This window comes from Triticum dicoccoides, chromosome 1B (genome assembly GCF_002162155.2).
Source record: "Triticum dicoccoides isolate Atlit2015 ecotype Zavitan chromosome 1B, WEW_v2.0, whole genome shotgun sequence".
Classification (NCBI taxonomy): Eukaryota; Viridiplantae; Streptophyta; class Magnoliopsida; order Poales; family Poaceae; genus Triticum; species Triticum dicoccoides.
This window is the reverse complement of record NC_041381.1, coordinates 575,470,772-575,484,957: the sequence shown is the minus strand read 5'-3', so window position 1 is coordinate 575,484,957 and position 14,186 is coordinate 575,470,772. Positions and strand designations below refer to the sequence as shown.

General features: G+C 42.6%; 1 protein-coding gene across 1 annotated transcript; it reads right to left on the bottom strand.

The window, feature by feature from the left end:
- Positions 1 to 11,215: 11,215 nt before the first annotated feature.
- On the bottom strand, positions 11,216 to 13,902 carry LOC119348862 (peroxidase 1-like). The gene is made up of 4 exons (XM_037616861.1): positions 13,677 to 13,902; positions 13,402 to 13,587; positions 12,786 to 13,316; positions 11,216 to 11,301 (listed from the first exon to the last, which is right to left on the bottom strand). The coding sequence occupies exons 1-4, from the start codon at positions 13,884 to 13,886 to the stop codon at positions 11,245 to 11,247; spliced, it is 984 nt and encodes a 327-aa protein (XP_037472758.1). The 5' UTR covers positions 13,887 to 13,902; the 3' UTR covers positions 11,216 to 11,244.
- Between the last annotated feature and the right edge of the window lie 284 nt (positions 13,903 to 14,186).

Sequence of the window (14,186 nt, the reverse complement as noted above, 5' to 3'; positions counted from 1 at the left end):
GACAGGGCCACGGTGGCGCCGAGGTGGTGAGCCGGTGGGGCGGCGGGTGGTTGGGCGATGGGGCGGCGGCGGGTGGTGGGGACAGCGGCGCATGTGCGGTGGTCGTCGGGGAGGAGAGGGAGAGAAACCGAGAGAAAGGGTGCGGGGTGGGCTGGGGCGCGACCGTTAGTTAATCAAATGTTTGTCATTCGCCCCGCCTTTGCCGTCTGCCTTGTTGCTCTTCGTTGTCTACTAGCAGACGACAAAGAAGTGGCTGATGGCAAATCCTCTGATTCCAGTAGCGTGGGTGGTAGAAGGAATACCCAATTGTTTCTTTGGGATAACCTACAAAGTAACATTTCTCTGATTTGGAATTGAGCTTATTTGGTTGTAAACGCTTCACATAGGTCTCACAACCCAAATTTTGAGATGCGACAAATTGGGTTTCTTTCCATTCCATAACTCATATGGCGTCGACTCAACAAACTTAGAGAGTGCTCTATTTAGTGTGTATGTTGCTTTTTCAAGTTCCTATCCCCAAAATGATTAAGGCAGATCGGTAAAAGACATCATTGACCTCACCATGTACAACATGGTTCGATTTCACCTCTTAGACAATCCATTTCTTTGTGTAGTTCCAAGAGGAGTAAGTTGCAAAACAATTCCATGGTCACTTAGATGTTTGCTAAACTCATGACTTTGATATTCGCCTCTCCGATCTGACCGTAGAAACTTTATCTTCTTGCCATGATGATTATCAACTTCATTTTGAAGTCGCTGAACTTTCCGAAGGTCTCGGACATATGTTTCATTAAGTAAATATAACCATATCTATTCAAATCATCAGTAAGGTTATGAAGTATAAGCATCCACCGCACACGGATGTGCTCATCAGACCACATATATCACTATATGTATTATTTCCAATAATTCACCCACCCATTAAGGATGACCCTCAGTTTACCCATCAAGCAAGGCTCACATGTGTCAAATGGTTCAAAATCAAAATATGCTAATACTCCATCTTTATGAAGTTTTTGCATATGTTTCTTCCTGATGTGACCACGACAGAAGTGCCACATGTAAGTGGTATTATTAGTCTTCTTAAGATGTTTAACTTGTATGTTAATTATAGACATCATTTTCACATTCATGATCCAAAATGAAAAGCCACGGACGATATGTGCAAATCAATAAAAATATTGCTATAATAAATTGAACAACCATTGTTCTGAGACTTATAAGAATAACCATCGTTTATTGGACATAATCCGGAGATAATGTTCTTACACAACTTCAAAATGAAATAACAATTATTCACTTCTAAAATAAATCTTGAAGGTAAACTTAAAGACATGACTATGATGGTTTGTGTAGCGATCCCATCACCATTCCCAACACACATCACGACTTCATTTCCTGAAGAAAATTGATCTGTACAATGATAATATTCCACATAACCTTACAAAGGTTAATCTCAAAGGTATCATTAAAATATATATAGCAGGTTGCATCTTACTTCACAAACTGGTTTGATATTCTAGTGGCCAAGGAGACACTGGACAACCGTAAAGGGTGTGGTTTCGAGTACCAAGGAATGTAAGGTCTTCCTAAAAAAACCATTCATACACTGTTGGCATGGTTTGCGAGAAAAATCAGCCAATTTGTAGATAAATCTGTGTAAAAAAATAGTTAGTTCACGAGTGGTCAAAGGAACGCTGTATGGCAGCCACATGACCGATTTTCCCCTCCCAACCCGATTTTGGCCTTATTTGATCAAATCAACAGGTATACGTCCTAAACTAATCACTTTCTGAGTTGTTGCCTAAAGCATGCAATCAGTTTGAGTTAGTGGACTAGTGACACATTTCACACTTGTATGCCTTATGGAATTCTACTTTCAAATGAAACCATCCATTTTAGTGGTGCAATTCATGAACAGATTCATGGAGGACCACCACCTAGTCCACGATAATCCTCTCATGCATTAACGATGTTTGTGTGGGTTGAACCACTTGGTCGACAACCCCATTGAGTCAATTATTCGCCACCTTTGTAAATATGAAGTTAATGTTAAGAAGGCATGTCAATATGTACAATGGAATTTGATTAGCCTCCTTAGTCATGGGCATCAAAATAATTTCACAAAAAATAGTCTTAAAAGCTTAGGGTGCTCCACATGGAGGTCCTCAAACAACTCCACGACCTCCTAGAAGGTCTGATAGGCTCGTTTGAGAAGTCATCCGGTCCAGGCAATTTATTATGAATACAACTCCGCTCACACTGTGTTTAGGAAAAAAGGGTTAAGAGGAGCTTGTTTTGACCATCCAGAACCTATTGAGATGTCATCTACCGAATCATTCAGAGAGAAATTACTATAATTGGGAGTTCCAAATAGACATATTATTTGGTAGTATAAGTCCGTAGGGAAGTCATGGGGAGAGAGAGAGAGAGAGAGAAATGTTGCTACATAGCTACACTACAACAAAATGTTAGCCTGAAAAAGACACCACTCAAGTGTAATCATGAGAGTGCATAGTACATCTATTTATTTGAGCTGGCTAATCTAGATTGGATCTAAAGGAAGACTTTTTGGAGATTGGATCAATTGTTATCCTAGTCCATCCCTTACAAATAAATATTTAGTGTATAGCCACCCCTCAAACATTGTAATAATAGGAAAAAGGAGATATATATAGGAGAAGGCAATGCCCTCGAACAAGCAGATGCAGGTGGGGGTACTATGTGGGTCATGTGATGAACTCACTCGTTAGGGTTTGACACATGGGCCAGTTGCATGGACTCCCTAGTGGTTTCCATAGGTTGGCTTTTGTCATGTTTCCCTATCTTGTCTGCTTGATCTGTAATGTTTGAATATTTTCTTAAATTTGTGTTTTTTTCAACTAACCTAAAAAGGAATTTTTCTAGATTTTAGTAGCGACAAGTAGGTTAGGCCTAAAGGAAAATTTAATATATGTGAAAGTTATTAAAGTTTAAAGGAATACATGCGCTTCTGGTCGTAGTACTGGAAAAACAACATAAGGGTTATACAACGACAATGTTAGACATCACAAATTTAATATAAGCTTCCTTTCACAAAAAGTTGGAAGTCCCACTCTTATTGCTGAGGATAGCAAGGAAAACCCATCAAGAAGGGTGAGCGAGAATTCTATTGAGGAAAAACTCCAAATACGAGATCTTGTGATAGAGAACCTATTATTTGCCTCAACAAGAGGTGAAGTAAATTTTCACCGAGAAGCAAGGTTGGAGAAAGTGCTAGCCTAGAACTTACGTAGTGTTTAAGCACCCTAAGTGTAGCCTAGGTGGATGTATAGTATTCGCTATCAAGGTATATTTGAGGTAACATATGTGTATCAACATTAATTTAGAGCATACAAGTGAATAATCTACCACGTCTAGCCTTTAGATATGGCCTAGGCCCACTTGGCCAATCTATGCAATATGGCATGATTTCTCTCTTGAGTGGATAATTTCTTTCTTCACGTCCCTAGAATTTCGCTTATGCCCTCAGCGAGACATTCGGTCGTTGCCAACGCCTAAGGGTGTCTAAGCACCTTCTCGGCGCTGCCTTTTCCAGCATAGGTGAGAGATCTCTTCACACCACACTTGAGATGAAATCCCCTCCCATAAGAATGAGAAGCCTTACAAGCTACTACGAGGCATTTTTATAGGCTCTTAGACTTGTACAAAAGACCAGAAATACCTTTTTTTTACTTCAAACATCATCGCTCTTGGTGAGAAGGAAAAATTAAGGACATCTCGTAGTCTTAGGGCTTCGTATTTTTTTATGTTTTTTGAATTTTGTTAGGGTTTGCATTCTACTCAAAGAGGCGAGGTGGCGATAGCTCTCTGTAGATGGAATATGATTCTCCTTGCTAGCCCACATTCCATTATAGGGCGTGTGAAGGTTTCTGTCCGGTGAATCTCATGGGATTTGGTCGGCGTTTGTCTTCGGTGGATCCACATGGATCAGGTCTTTGTTCCTTAGTGGTCATTTGTCTATAGGTTAGATCTTTCCTATTTACGCTTCTCTTCATCAATGGCGGTAGCTATTCTGGTGCGCTGGTCTAATAGGTATTAGCATGGCGACTTTTCGACTGCCAACTATAACAATGTTTGCCCGCCTTCGGTGAGTGAGTGGCGATCACGGTAGCGTGCCTTCAGCTCGCTAGAGTGCTTGTAGTTCTCGCTAGGTGTCTGTGAACCTTGATGTAATTTATACTTTTGATATTTTTTGTACTACCTTGACATCTGATGAATAGATCGGAAGCTTTCCCAGCAAAAAAAGAAAGGTCATATATATGGTTGGTCTAGAGGGCACAATGGAAAGGCTTTTATACTCCAGTAATGCTCCAAGGTGCTGATTGGCTTCTACTATATGACTCTTCTTTACTTTTACCACTCTGTATTATCTTCACATGTACGAACACAGGAGTACATGTAGATAAAAATCATAGGACATGTGTGAAAAATGTATTTCTACCTTGGATCGATCATTCTTCATGCTTGTGCACTCGGTTTTCACTAATACACAACGGAACATAAAGATACACTTTCGAACAAGAAGAGACTAAATGCATGCCAACACCCAAAAAGTTGATAAGGTGGTTGATGGCTGCTATCCAAAGTCTGAAAAGTAACTAAATTAAAATAGTCGAACTATAACTCTTCTTTTTACTACTTCCTCTGTCCCATAATATAAGAGTATTTTTCACACTACACTAGTGTGAAAACATATGAAAGTAGTACATATGAAACATTGTGATGCTCTAAGAAAACAAAAAAGAATACTCTTATATTATGGGACGGAGAGAGTAGTACATACGAAACATTGTGATGCTCTAAGAAAACGAAAAAAACATATCATTATTTATATAACAAGTGTAAAATAAAACAAGACAATTTAGAAAAAACTAGTATGGGTGACATGAATCTCCAGATGACAACGCATGACACGTCGGATGTGGCAATTTCGAAGTGTTCACCGTGTGTACAAGATATTCAATTGGTTGTAACGAAACAATAAATTAATGAAAGAAAAAGATTTGAGAGAGACACTAGTAGAAAAACAATAGTCCCGGTTCGTAAGGGCCTTTAGTCCCGGTTCATGAACCGGGACTAATGGGTCGTTACTAATACCTCCACCCATTAGTCCCGGTTCAAACATGAACCGGGACCAATATGCCTCCACGTGGCCCTGTGCGCCGAGCCCAGTCAGGGGGCCTTTGGTCCCGGTTGGTGGCACCAACCAGGACCAAAAGTCCATGTTTTTTTTGGAAAGTGGCTGCTTTAGGGGTTTTGGGGGTTATTTTTAGGTTGTTATATTAGCTAGCTAATAGAGAGAAGTGTCCTCTCTTATATCTTCGTCCTTGGTTTACCAACGCTGCTGCTATATATGTTCATTTTACCCGCTGATATAATAACTCATGCATGCTCGCATACATCAGCATATATAATAACAAGTACTCGTCCTACTAATCATGCATCATCATACAACTTCTACTCGTTATTAATAATAAGTCATACGAATGATCCTCATAGTCACCCTATATAATTGTTCTTACCACATGATCATCAGTATCAGGTAGGACCTAAACACCCTTAAGGTAAAATAGCATAAAACAATATAGACCCTGACTCTCCATTATGAAGAATGGCGATCATCCTGTCTCCAATTTTTGCCCTTCGCAAAATGTTGCTTCCAAGAAGCTCCTTACGACTGTCCATACATTTTTTCCATTCTTTGATTGTCATGTCTCCACTTCTTTTAGAAACCCGGTATGGACAGTTCAGATTCGTAGGAAGACCTGGTTGTATGTTCAAAACATGAAGGCTACCGTGTGTATACATCAGATGAGGCACACAATCATTTAGGATTATCTGTTGAAAACATAGTAATAACTTCGTAGTTAGCAATGATATGATGTACTAGTTTTAGAAGTGTGCAAAAAGATGCACGGATGTCGTAATAGTAAAAAATCTTACCAGGGTATTTCCATGGTAGTTACCGTAGTTCAACACGTGCACTAGTGGCACGTATTGACCATAATGTTGACGAGTTTGATTGTAGACATTGTAATTCTCAAGATCAGTACAAAATGCGACCATATGATTTTTCTCCTAATAAGTTAGTTCGGAGCCTTTGGTGTAGTAGGTTCTGTCTACCATCTTCCGCACATTCTTTGAAGAATGAAAATAAGCTGTCAATGGAGAATAAGTTGTCAACTATTTTGAAATAAACAATATAAATTACTTAATAACTATGTTAAGCTCACATGGGGGAAGAATTGGAGGTGTATCCACAAGGACGAAAATCGTAGGTCTCTCTTGCGCGATTGTAGAATCACCAAGATCCATGGTGACAAGCATACCCTCATCAAAACCATACATCTTGCAAAGTGCTTCCCAGTTTTTACAATCAAAATGGGTTACACTCTGAGCATTGTACAGCTTTACTTGAAAATCTACACCATGATGGGTACTTAGGATAATATTTTTGGTTTCCATACTTTCATGGTCTTCAAAACCCATCCTCTTCAAGACATAGCGTCTTGCAAAGCATGAGATAAGCTTGTCGAATTGGAAAAGATGAAAAATACACGTTAAAATAGTTGAAGTCGTGCTTAATTATGAAAAAAACTATTGTCGTCGTTGCGTACCGTATGAACATCGAAGGTCTCCTCGAGCTTAATGCTGAAGCGCCGATCTTCATCCAGCTCAATGAACCTGTCGCACATACCTCGGTTGTCGTGGCACCAGTCGCACTCCCCCGGGCGGTTTTCATCGTCCGAGTACGACATTTCCGGCCTAAGTTCATAATTCAAATATTAAATATATGTAATAAAAAACCTAAATTAGATCATTATTATTAATCACGGGTTGACTATCGGTGATGGTATGTAGATCCTCCTTTCATTCTCGAGTGCATTATTACAACAAATTGTCTAGCACACGGGAATGAAGGAGAAGCTACCCCCACGACAGCGTGGATGATGGAGGGGGCTCCTAGATTTCTGCATGGGGTGCTCTTCAATTTTAGCATTCAAAGTAGGAGTACTTTTCCAATATGACCATTCAATAAGCAAAACCAAATCGTAAAATAAAGTAGTATTCAAATTAGCATGCATTCAATTATAACCAAAAGTACATCATCTCTTGTGTCCGTATATCGTCGAATACTCCTCGAATACTATCATACATATAGCATCGCTAATTAATACAGCTAGAACCGTAGCGCCCGACGGGTATCGTCGCGGGCGGTGGACACCCAAAGATAAGGAACGATCACAGGATCATAGCTCCAGTGAGATCCCTGAAGAACCTGCCAGGTATTGTCGAACCTGCCCTCCAACGCAACCATGTAGCGACAGACATGCTCGTCCTCCTCGCTGACACGGTGATGTACCACCTCCGTGGTGTCCGGAAGCCTCGGCACCGTCACTGGCCCATGCGACCGCCACCAAACAAGGATCGGGTCAACAACGGGCTGCCTCCTCACCAACCTACGTCCCCCGGAAGGTAGCACCTCCCAATACCAGCCCGGCGGAGCCCAGTCCCGAACATGGCCTTGATCAAGCAGGCCTCCACCGCCGAGTCGACGACGACGAGGATGCGGGATAGGCATCGCCGACGTCGATGCGGGAACTACGTACTTCTATATATAGTTAAATAAAGTAGTTTTATTATTTAAATCAACTATCTAGTTCAACTACTAAGCACTTACTATAAATAAATAAAGTAGTAATTATATTTTTCTAACTAGCTAGTTCAATTATAGTACTTAATTACTAACACAATCTAAATATCACCAAAAAAATCTATTAACAATAATATCACCAAACATACTATGAACAAATTAATAGAAAAAAAATCTATTAACAGAAAAAAAAATCTAACACAACATGAACACATTAATTACACCAAAAAAATCTATTAACAGAAAAAAAATCTAACACAATATGAACAAATTAATTACACCCAAAAAATCTATTAACAAAAAAAAATCTAACACAATATGAACACATTAATTACACCAAAAAAATCTATTAACAGAAAAAATCTAACACAATATGAACAAATTAGTTACACAAAAAAAATCTATTAACAGAAAAAAATCTAACACAATATGAACACATTAATTACACAAAAAAATCTATTAACAGAAAAAAATCTAACACAATATGAACAAATTAATTACACCAAAAAACTCTATTAACAGACAAAAATCTAACACAATATGAACTACATATCTAAATTACTACACATCTAATCTAACAAAAAAAATCTTTAAACTACAAAAAATCTAAAAAAAATCATTAAACGTTGCTCACGGCGAGGTCGATGGCGACGGCGAGGTGCGGCGCGGGGCGGCGATGGCGTCGGGGCGGGGCGGCGAAGGCGTCGCGGTGGGGCGGCGACGGCGTCGGGGCGGGGCGGCGACGGCGAGGTGGCGGCAGGCGACGGAGCGCGGCATCGGGAGATTGAGAGGAGGAGGAGAGATCGAAGTGGGGATGCGGTTCTGAAGTTTTCCTTATATAGGAAAGCCTTTAGTCCCGGTTGGTGGCACCAACCGGGACCAATGACCCCCTTTAGTCCCGTATGGAACCACCAACAGGGACCAAAGGTCACTTTTTAGTAGCCCAAAGGGCGGGAAGCAGAGGGCTTTGGTCCCGGTTGGTGGCACCAACCGGGACTAAAGGGTGGGCATTGGTCCCGGTTGGAGCCACAAACCGGGACCAATGGTCGTGTGCTGGCAGGGTGCGGCACGAAAGTTTAGTCCCACCTCGCTAGCTGAGAGGGGCGCGTAGTGGTTTATAAGCCCCACTGCCGCACCCCTCTCGAGCTCCTCTCCACTGCAGGCTTACGGGCCTACTTACTACTTCTTTGCCTGATGGGCCTAATGGGCCTCCTGTGGGCCTGAATCCTGGCCCATGGTGGGTTTCTAGTCATATTCAGGCCGTGGGGGCCTAGCGGGAGGCAATTTTTTTCTTTACTTATTGTTGCTATTTTTATTTTTTTCCTAGGTTTTTTGTTTTGTTTTCTTCATTATTTATTTTATTTTTTTGCTTTATTTTTTAATTCCTTTTGCTTTTAGTTTTAGAACAATTTTAAACTTTCTGTTAGTGCCATTAGTTCTCAAATTTGAAAACACTTTTTTTTTGTTTTTTTTTGTTTTGTTTCATGCTTTATTTATTTTATTTTGTTTCTACTTACAACAAAATACTTATTGTTGCTATTTTTATTTTTCCCCAGATTTTTTGTTTTGTTTTTTGCATTATTTATTTTATTTTGTTTTTTTGCTTTATTTTTTAATTCTTTTTGCTTTTAGTTTTAGAAAAATTATAAACTTTCTGTTAGTGCCATTAGTTTTCAAATTTGAATACACTTTTTTTGTTTTCTTTTTACTTTATTTATTTTATTTTTTTTCCAGTTTTTTCTTTTGTTTTCTGCATTTTTTTTGTTTTCTGCATTAAAGCATTTCAAATGAACTCTGAAAAAGTTGAAAGTTGAAAGTTGGCATGGTATCACGAGGGCCGAACCATAATGGGCTGCCTTTGGTCCCGGTTCGTCCCACCAACCGGGGCCAATGGTGGTGGGCCAGGACCAAGGCCCATTGGTCCCGGTTCGTCCCACCAACCGGGACCAAAAGGTCCAGACGAACCGGGACCAATGGCCCACGTGTCCCGGCCGGCCTCCGGGGCTCACAAACCGGGTCCAATGCCCCCATTGGTCCCGATTCTGGATTGAACCGGGACTAATGGGCTGACCTGGCCGGCCTGGACCATTGCCCCCTTTTTAGTCCCACCTCGCCAAGCGAGAGGCACTCGCAGCTGTTTATAAGCCCTGAGTGCAGAGACGATGAAGAAGAGGCTCAATGCTCACCTGCACGTTGGTTCGCTTCAAGCCTTGAGGAATAGGATAGACTTCATGGAGCTATGTGCAGTGCAGTTTACACTATTCTGAAAGGCTTGAAGTGAATTAACTAGCATTGCGCCTCTTTTTTATTTTTAATGACTTATTACCACACAGAAATAAATAGAAAAAATAAATATAGCAGAAAAAAAAACTATATAAAAAACTACTCAGAAATAATTAGAAGAAAAAATAGTTGTGATTAACTTTACTAAAATATTTTTTATTTTTAATAACTTATTACAACTCAGAAATAAATAGAAAAAAATAAATATAGCAGAAAAGAAAAAAAACTATATAAAAAACTACTCAGAAATGAGCATAGATGCGCTTATAGAGAAAATTAGACCTAAATTCATAATAAATTTCTACTAACTTCAGAGAAATTCAATATGAATTTAGGTCAAATTTCCTGTATAAGGGCATCTATTTTCACTTTGAGAGCAGCTCAACAAGGCAGAGAGGGAGGGGCTTATAAACCGGTATGAGCCCCCTTCGGTTGGCGAGGTGTGACTAAACTCTGGCCGCAACGAGGACCACCCCTTTAGTCCCGGTTCGTGCCACCAACCGGGACTAATGGGCTACCTTTGGTCCCGGTTCGTCCCACCAACCGGGGCCAATGGTGGTGGGCCAGGACCAAGGCCCATTAGTCCCGCTTCGTCCCACCAACCGGGACCAAAAGGTCCAGAAGAACCGGGACCAATGGCCCACGTGACCCGGCCAGCCCCCAGGGCTCACGAACCGGGTCCAATGCGCCGATTGGTCCCGGTTCTGGATTGAACCGGGACTAATGGGCTGACCCGGCCTGGACCATTGCCCCCTTTTCTACTAGTGAGAAAGGAGCTACAACAATCTTACATTAATTTAGAGGGGAAAGAGGATGGTCACACGAATCAAAACAACCAGCGCTCAAAAAATTGGTAAGGCGGTTGATGGCTGCTATCCAACCGGCCCAAAAAGTAACAAATTAAAATAGTGTAACTATAACTCTGTCTTTTTAATAGTACATGTGAAACATTATGACATGCTCTGAGATAAAACACAAAACACAACAAAACATTATGCAACAATCTAAAATAAAACAAGACAAATCTAAATAAACAAAACTTGTAAGCGTGACATGAATCTCCAGGTGATAACGGACCGCACGTCGGATGTGGCAATATTGAAGTGTTGGTCTTGTGTACAAGGAACTAACATGGTTGTAACGAAACAATAAATTGATGAAAGAAAAGGATTTGGGAGAGAAAGGAGCTATATAACAATCTTATAGTAATTTACAAGGAAAAAAGATGGTCACAAATCAAAACAGCCTTGTACTTCTTCGGTGGCTTAATGGTTAACCACGCTGCACTTCTTCCTGATCTCGCCCTGGCTTCCGGTGAGCGGGTTGGCATTGCCCATCTCCGACGAATCTCATGGGGTCGTGTTGGCTTATGTGTTCGGTGGATCCACATGGATGAGATCTTTGTTCGTCAGTCGTCATTTGTCTATAGGGTAGATCATTCCGATCTACGCTTCTCTTCATCGGCAATGATAGTTGTTCTGGTGTGCTGGTCCAGTAGGGATTAACACGACAATTTCCCGACTGTCTAGTACAACAATATTTGCCCGCCTCTGGTGAGTGAGGGGAGATGACGGCGGCGTGCCTTCAGCTCGCTACAGTGCTCGTAGTCGTCGCTAAGTGGTCTACAGACCTGGATGTAATTTTTACTTCTGGTGTTCTTTGTATTACATTGTCATTTGATGAATAGATCGGAAGCTTTTCCGGAAAAAAAAGGAAAAGTTGGTCTAGGGGGCACCATGGAAAGTGCCTTTTATACTCCAGTAATGCTCCAAGCTGCTCATTGACTTCTACTATATGACTCTTCTTTGACTTTTACCACACTGTGTTCTTCACATGTACGAACAAAGAGTACATGTAGATAAAAATTATAGGATATGTGTGAAAAATGAATTTCTACCTTGAATCCATTGTTCTTCGCGCTTGTGCACTTGCTTTTCACTGATACGCAGGGAATATAAAGATACACTTCCTAAAAACAAGAGACTAAGAGGGTGATTGGATCCAAGGGACTATTTTTAGTCTAACTAAAAATAGTTTTTTTTAGAGGCTAAAGTTCCAAGCACCCCTGACTAAAGAGAGACTAGGACTAGTCTTGAGCCTAAAAAATTTTAGTCATAGGAAACCTACTAAAATATGTATTAGCCCTCTCTCTTCTCATTTAATTCCTCTCCTTTAACACATGCGAGTTCTGAATTGGAGAGTTTGGAGGATAATAAATGCTCAATAACTTGATTTTAGTCTCTTTAGTATTTGGATCCAATCATGGGTGAGGCTAGCAAGTTTTAGTCCCACTACTTTTAGTCATGGGACTAAAACGTATCCAAGCACCCTCTAATGCACGCCAACGCCCAAAATATTGGTAACGGTGTTAGCCGCTATCCAACCGGTCCGTATAAAGTAACTAAATTAAAATAGTCTAACTATTAACTCTTCTTCTTACTAGTACATATGAAACATTATGATGCCCTAAGATAAAACAAAAAACACAACAAAACATTAATTATGTAACAACCAAAAATAAAACAAGACAACTTAGACAAAATGAGCAAGCGCTCCAGATGACAACGCACAACACGTCGGATGTGGCAATTTCGGTGTTCGTCGTGCGTACAAGAAGTTCACATGGTTGTAACGAAACAATAAATTAATGAAAAAAAGAAGTTGAGAGAGAAAGGAGCTACGACAATCTTACAGCAATTTACAGGGGGAAAATCACAAAATCAAAACAGCCTTGCACTTCTTCGGTGGCTTAATGGTTAACCACGTTGCACTTCTTCCTGATCTCCCCCTGGCTTCCGATGAGCGGGTTGGCGTTGCCCATCTTGATCATGGAGGCGGCGAAGTCAGCGAAGAACTCGTCCTTGAAGGCGCCGGTGGCATGGCGCTGGACGTAGGCGCGGGTGAAGGGGTCGGTGAGGAGGGCGCCGTCGGAGTGGAAGAGGCCCCTCCGCTTGCTCACCAGCTTGAAGTAGTCGGTGTCGAAGGTCTTGAAGCTGCCGGGGTCCATCTCCACGAGGGTGGTGTTGTCGTTGAGGCTGGCACACTTGCTCTTTAGCCGCATCATGTACTGCGGCTCCAGCGTGGGGTCGATGTCGCTGGGGTTCTCCATGCCGGTGAAGTTGTAGAGCCGGTCGGAGAAGGAGAAGCAGTGCGACGTCCCGATGGTGTGCCCGGCGGACAAGACGACAAGGTCCTTTGCGTCGAGGTTCACGGCGGCGAAGAGCTGGGTGAGCACGGTGAAGTTGGAGGTCGGGGGTGGCAGAGCGTCGGTCTCGTTGGAAATGGACACGCTGCCGTCTCGGCGGCCGAGAGGAACTGTCCAGAATGGACCCTTGCTCTGGAGAAACCATGATCGAGCAGCATTAGAATTTGGCTTGCACACGTAGCATGTCGTTTGCAAAATGGCCTAGTACTCTACTCACCAGCCATACTGCGTCCCTGGCAATGAGGGCGAGGATGTCGGCGCAGGAGACGGTGTCGGGGCAGGCCTTCTCCACCGCGGCCTTCACCCTCTCGACAAACCCGAAGCCTCGCAGCGTCTGGTTCGGCTGCGCGTCCTTCTCCGCCGTCTTGTTGGCCGAGTCCAGCAGAACCGAGCCGTCGCACCCCTGCATTAATTCATGGCGGTCACTGGTCAGGCCACCGCACACAACAGGGTACGGGCAGGACAGATAACATGCATGCAAATGTAGCTTACCCTGACGAAGCAGTCGTGGAAGTGCATCCGGAGGAGCGGTCCGGCGAGGCTGGGCGCCAGTGACAGCGCCCTCACCATCTCCTTCCTCACGACGTCCTCCACGCTGGGGCACGACTCGCCGTAGAACTTCTCGTGCAGCTGCGCCCGCGCGCACGTCGCCGCCACCGCCGCGAGCAGCAGCGCCACCATCGTCGCAGCCCTCGACGCCATCTTGCTTGGCTATGCGAGATACCACAATCGCTAGGTGGCTGGTTGATCAGGAGAAGCTTGAGCTGCTGCTGCTGCTGATGCACTGGCGCCGGGGAAATATATAGCGCCGGAGTGTCCCCACGCCTGCATGTGGTGGACTGTCCTCCGGAGCAGCAGGTAAAATTCCCATGGTTTAATGAGTTGTTCCTTGTTTGCACTCTCCGGAATCTTTGCCGTGGCAGGTACACCGGCGGCCACCGTACGTATAATGGAGGCGGACGGACAGCCAGACGGAAGCACGTCATTACATCAATTCACTAA